This window comes from Hyla sarda, chromosome 2, assembly GCF_029499605.1.
Source record: "Hyla sarda isolate aHylSar1 chromosome 2, aHylSar1.hap1, whole genome shotgun sequence".
Lineage (NCBI taxonomy): Eukaryota > Metazoa > Chordata > Amphibia > Anura > Hylidae > Hyla > Hyla sarda.
Genome location: NC_079190.1, coordinates 368,181,813 through 368,187,957, shown reverse-complemented (window position 1 = coordinate 368,187,957; position 6,145 = coordinate 368,181,813). Strand labels below are relative to the sequence as shown.

Genomic DNA, 6,145 nt, shown 5'->3' with positions numbered 1-6,145 from the left:
AGCTGTTTCAAAACTACAACTCCCAGCATGCACTGACAGACCGTGCATACTGGGAGTTGTACTTTTGCAACAGCTGGAGGAACACTGGTTGGAAAACCTTCACTTAGGTTTTATTACCTAACTCAGTATTTTCCGACCAGTGTGCCTCCAGCTGTTGCAAAACTACAACTCCCAGCATGTAATGATCGCTGAAGGGCATGCTGGGAGATGTAGTTATGCAACAGCTGGAGGTACGCAACTACAACTCCCAGCATGCCGAGACAGCTGTTTGCTGTTTGGGCATGCTGGGATTTGCAGTTTTGCAACATCTGGAGGGCTACAGTTTAGAGACCACTGCACAGTGATCTCCAAACTGCAGCCCTCCAGCTGTTGCAAAACTACAAATCCCAGCATGCCCAAACAGTAAACAGCTGTCTGGGCATGCTGGGAGTTGTAGTTTTGCAGCATCTGAAGGACTACAGTTTAGAGACCACTGTATAGTGGTCTCAAACTGTAGACCTCCAGATGTTGCTAGGCAACTCACTAGCTTCCGTAGGGTAAAGTGAGCCAGCCACACGTCATTGCCGCCCGCCGATCACCGTCGCCCGCAGCCTCCGGATGGGTAAGTGGATCTTCTGCCGTCGGTCCTCTGTCGGTTTCCCTGTTCTGCCCCGCCTATTGTGGGTGTGCAGAACAGGGAAACCGAAAGTTAACCCCCCTGCCCCCGATCTGCTATTGGTCGTCGCTCCTTGACGACCAATGGCTGGGATAGGAGGGGTGGCACCCCTGCTACCTCACTCCTATCCCTTCAGGGGGATCGTGGGTGTCTTGGACAACCGCGATCCCCCTTTTATTCCTGGTCACCATAGACCCATAATGACCCGGAATCGGCGCTAATCGCCAGTGTGAATTTACCGGCGATTTGCTTCGATCGCCGACATAGGGGGGGGGTCTGATGATAGATATCAGCAGTCACCACGGTACGGTCCCCGCCCGGCGCAAGGCGGGGACCAAAATTCCCATGGGAGTATGGATACGCCCTGGGTCCTTAAGTACCAGGAAGCCAGGGCGTATCCATACACCCTAGGTCCTTAAGGGGTTAAAGGGGCTTCAGGGAAGCAGAGAAGGTCCTACCACTTCTGCTCCCCGACAATGTGCTTCCGCTCCCTGTTTGTCTGGAATGTATAATGTTCAGAGACAAGAGGGAGCGTCTGCTTGTCTCGATCATTGTGCCACATTGGTAACATCGGAACTAGCAGGCGGAAGTGATGTGTCGGGAAGTAGAAGAGGTAGGACCTTTTCTGCTTCCTGGACAACCCTCTTTTTGTATAGTTTTAAAGGGGTTCTCCACTGCCCTGCCTTCTGGAGCTCCGCTCGCAGTGTCCGGAAGTTTATTACTCCGAACTCTGTGTGCGGCCTTCCGTGTTCGAGGCCGCCCACTTGTGATGTCACCCCCGCTGCCACGCCCCCTTCCCATAGACTTTTGATGAGGGGGCGGGCGTGACGTCACGAGTGGGCGGGCGTGATGTCACGTGGGGGCGGCCTTGAACACGGAAGCCCGCACACAGCGTTCAGAGTAATAAACTTCCGGACGCTGCGAGCGGAGCTCCGGAAGGCAGGGCAGTGGAGAACCCCTTTAAAGTGTGTGCGGGAACTGGAGTATCTAGATCAGTGTTTCTCAACCAGGGTGCCTCCAACGGTTGCAAAACTACAACTCCTGCTGTCCGGGCATGCTGGAAGTTGTAGTTTTACAACAGCTGGAGGCACTCTGGTATGGGAAACGCAGATCCATAGAAAGCTTACACAGGAAAAATATACTACTTACAAACTCTGACTTTTGTTTTATTTTATTTTAAATATTTATTATGAATTTTAGTTTGAGGTTTGTCTTAGGCTGGGTTCACACCACGTTTTTGCAATACAGTTCCCATATAAGGTTTTTGATTAAAAAAAAAAAATTTAAAAAAAATGGATTCCTCAAAACCTGACTAAACTTTATCAAAACGTGTGTACAAATTGTAATCCTTATACCATATACGGTTTGAAAAAAGATGTCCGGTTCCATCCGTTTTTAAGAAAAAAAAGTATATGTTTTTAACTTTTCACTCCATTATAAATAAAGTTTTCACTTGTTTGATTCCAAGAAATTTCAAGAAAAAAACTGTGCAAAGTCAAAAACCATATGGTGAAAACCAGATGGAACCGTTCACACATACGGTTCCCATTGACTCCCATGTTTAAAAAAAGAGTATACGTTTCAATGCGCTTTTTCACCTGGACCAAAAACCATGGTAGGCTATGATTTTGGGTACAGGAAGAAACTGACAAAACCGTACAAGATGCAAAACGAATGCAACCGGATGCCTCTTTTGGCATATGGTTTTCAATAGTGTTCTGATTTTCAAATTGAAAATGTATACGGGAACTGTATTGCAAAAAACGTGGTGTGACCCCAAGCCTTACAGCTGCTGAGCATTGTACAACCACTATCCATGGCACATGTCCTCTACCAACCAGCTGACTGTCAGCGTCCTGCAGCCAGAAGTCCCCCATACCCCCAATCTGCTTTTGATGTGGACTGTGTAATGCATTGACTAGGTTACTTATACAGAAACTGTAAACAATGTCATATGACTGTTTGATGCTGATATTGTCTCCACCTAAATTATCTTAATCCTTAATGCCATTATTTCCACTACATGCACCAGAGCGTAGATCCTGGTAGTTGGCATTTCGTGAAAAAAAAAAAAAATAATTTTTTTTTATAGTATTAAACAGTTTGAGTCACAAGAATTAAAAGGGGATTTTATTTATAAAAGGATAAAAAATAAAGTGAGTGCTGCTGGGCAGAGGGCACTGCCTGTTACAATTGAGGTAAGCTTACTGACCTGATCTCTTGCCCTAATGAAAGCATGAGCATGTCAGGCATGTAGGATAATACAGTGTAAGGCTGCATTCTCATCTCGTTTTTGCAATACGGTTCCCATATCAGGTTTCAGTGAAAAAAATTGCAAACCGTATGTATAGACATTTCATAGAAAACCGTATGCCAACTGTAGCATCCGGTTGTGTACGTTTTGCATCATTGACGATTTTATCAGTTTTTTTTCCCGTACACAAAACCGTAGTCTACTATGGTTTTATGTCCGGGTGAAAAACCGGATACAACCCGTATACGTTTTTTTTTCAAATGGTTACCGTACTGAACTGTATGTGCGCACGGTTCCATCCGGTTTGCACAATACGGTTTTGCAGTTTGCACATGTGCAGTGCACGCCGAAAGTTCTTCCCACAAATAGAACTAGAAGAACTTTATTTAATTAAGGACAAACATAAAACTGTATCCGTTTTTTTTTTTACTTATTAAACCGTATGCAACTGGACATCCGTTTTCAAACTGTATTCGGTTTAAGGGTGCGTTCCTACAGGGCGTATACGCAGCGTATTTGACGCTGCGCAAAATTTATGGCAGCAGCGGGAAATACGCTGCGTATCCCTTGCTCACTATACACACAGGGCTTTCCGGCGGCAGCCCTATGTGTGCAGTGAGTTTTGGAGGCGGAGCCGCGCGTCACAGACACGCCGGCATATGGCTCCGCCTCCAAAACTCACTACACACATAGGGCTGCCGCCGGAAAGCCCTGTGTGTATAGTTGCCCATAGCTACCAATGGTGCAGTTGCCCATAGCTACCAATCAGATTGCTTATTTCATGTTTTAGAGGCCTTTTATTAATGAAAGAAGAAATCTGATTGGTTGCTATGGGCCACTGCTCCATTCTTCCTCTACACAGGTTTTGATAAATCTCCCCCATGGTCTCTGGGGGTGTGTGGCTATGCTGCAGTAGGTGGGTGAATAGCATCACTTTAGTAAATCTGTCTCAACCTGCTATTCATCTAGCCACTGCAGCAGCTCCCCCCCCCCCCCGGAGACCATGTGATTTATGACACATCAGCCACCCCACCCATTGAAATAAAAGACCTGTGGTTTTCAATCAGGGTGCCTACAGCTGTTGCATTAGTTGCAGATTGATCTCTCTCCCACCGAGCGATCGCTCCACCCATTGAAGCAGACCGGCTCCCTGTCATCAGCTGACTAGTGAGTCAGGTCTCGGCCGCATTGCAACCTGGGAAAGATCTGAGACCACAGTCATTTTGTATGCGGTTAAAAATAAATAGTGGGGTGAAAATCACAGAAAAATTGTGAGAAAACCGTCACACACAGGTACAGACACTATATTATGAACTACACTAACTTTACAGCCCCTGTAGAATAGTCAAATAAAAAAAAATCCTGGAATACCCCTTTAAGTTAATTCTGAAAACTTCTCTTTACATGAAGTAATCATTCATTTATAATTTGCAATATTTTAAAAATACGCAAAATTATAATGCAATAGGTGAAAAAAAAAAACACAAACATAGACCACCCTCAGTGCTGCTTTAGAAACTTGCTTTACAGAGTGAGAAATAATATTTTGAAGTCATTTTGTTAGTTTTGGGGGACTTGCGCATTATTTATCACACATCATGAAACAATATGATAAATTATGGGCATGTCCGCCAAAAAAACTGTAAAAAACGTGGTGCAAAGTGGTGTATGGAGTTAATAGAAGCATATTACACTGTATTTTAACTTAGCATCATGAGAGGGTGTGTCCTAAGATCAACACCCTATATAAATGTGCACATAATTATTAGGCAGCTTCTTTTCCTCTTGCAAAATGGAACAGAAAGAGATTAAACTGACTAAAAAATTAAGTATTGGGGTTGGGTATTTATGAATAATGGCTGTGGTATGTGTTTTTTTTTACTCCTTTCTCATGGGTGGTTTTTTTAACTCACTGCACCAAATTTACAAAAAGGCGCAAATCATGCTTTAAATTTGGTGCAATTTCAGAAATGACTCATATGTGTGAATTTACCCACCTTTCAGGTGATAGCTCCAGGAAGCTTTTTCAGAGGTTATTCATTATGTGTTACTGCAGCTTCATTGTGAATGTCCTTTATTTTACATTTAATTTTACATCTTTTCATTAGCTCACAGGGTTAAAAATACAATGAGGGGAGGGGGGGGGGGCTTGTACCTACCTTGTGGTGGTGGGATGTGATTGGTGCACCTGCTCATGCAGCCTTGTCCATGAGTCATCTCTTGTCCATGACTCATGGACAAGCCTGAGGCTGGTTAGTGTCCCAGTATGGGGACCCCTAGTGGTGGGATTCTGATGAGCCGTTTTCTTGATAAACTACTAGAACATTTGGAAACATATTACAACAGGTGTCTAATTTGCATCCATAAAAACTTAGTCATTTTAATTTTATATAATAAAATATTGATAACAATATTCATTATATATTAAAGGGGTTATCCAGGAAACATTTTTTTTTATATAGCAACTGGCTCCAGAAAGTTAAACAGATTTGTAAATTACTTCTATTAAAAAATCTTAATCCTTTCAGTACTTATGAGCTTCTGAAGTTAAGGTTGTTCTTTTCTGTCTAAATCCTCTCAGATGACACGTGTCTCGGGAAACGCCCAGTTTAGAAGCAAATCCCCATAGCAAACCTCTTCTAAACTGGGCGTTTCCCGAGACAGGTGTCATCAGAGAGCACTTAGACAGAAAAGAACAACCTTAACTTCAGAAGCTCATAAGTACTGAAAGGATTAAGATTTTTTAATAGATGTAATTTACAAATCTGTTTAACTTTCTGGAGCCAGTTGATATATATATATATAAAAAAAAGTTTTTTCCTGGAATACCCCTTAAAGTAATAATTTGGATAAACATGTAAACACGTTTGTAAACTTAATCTATTTCAAATGGCAAGGTGCTCTGCTTATATTAAGTAATTTCAACAAATTTTTGTAATGTGTGTTTTTTATGCCACTTTTTATGGTGGTGATTTGCACCATTTTAAAGGGTTTTGTGGCAGATTTTGCGCCTTTTAAAAAAAAAAAAATAGCATTTTCATAAATTCCTGACCACAATAAAAACCTGGCTCAAAACACGCGTACCACAGCCAAACACAGGAATGTGCATATATGAAAAGTCGCAAAAAAGTCACAAAAACACACTGCACCAAAATATTGAGACAATTTTACCAAAGAAAATAAGGGGTAAATGCTTCATAAATACCCCCATAAGGTGTTCAGTGCTCAGAGATATG

General features: G+C 42.7%; 1 protein-coding gene across 1 annotated transcript in view; it reads left to right on the top strand.

Annotated features, from left to right (window-relative positions):
* Positions 1-553: 553 nt before the first annotated feature.
* The window catches only part of LOC130357962 (omega-hydroxyceramide transacylase-like), a 47,192-nt gene continuing 41,600 nt past the window's right edge, over positions 554-6,145 (top strand). Inside the window, exon 1 of the mRNA XM_056560749.1 lies at positions 554-601. Within this exon, the coding sequence (XP_056416724.1) occupies positions 598-601 (4 nt within the window). The 5' untranslated portion in view covers positions 554-597. The remainder of the gene's footprint in view (positions 602-6,145) is intronic.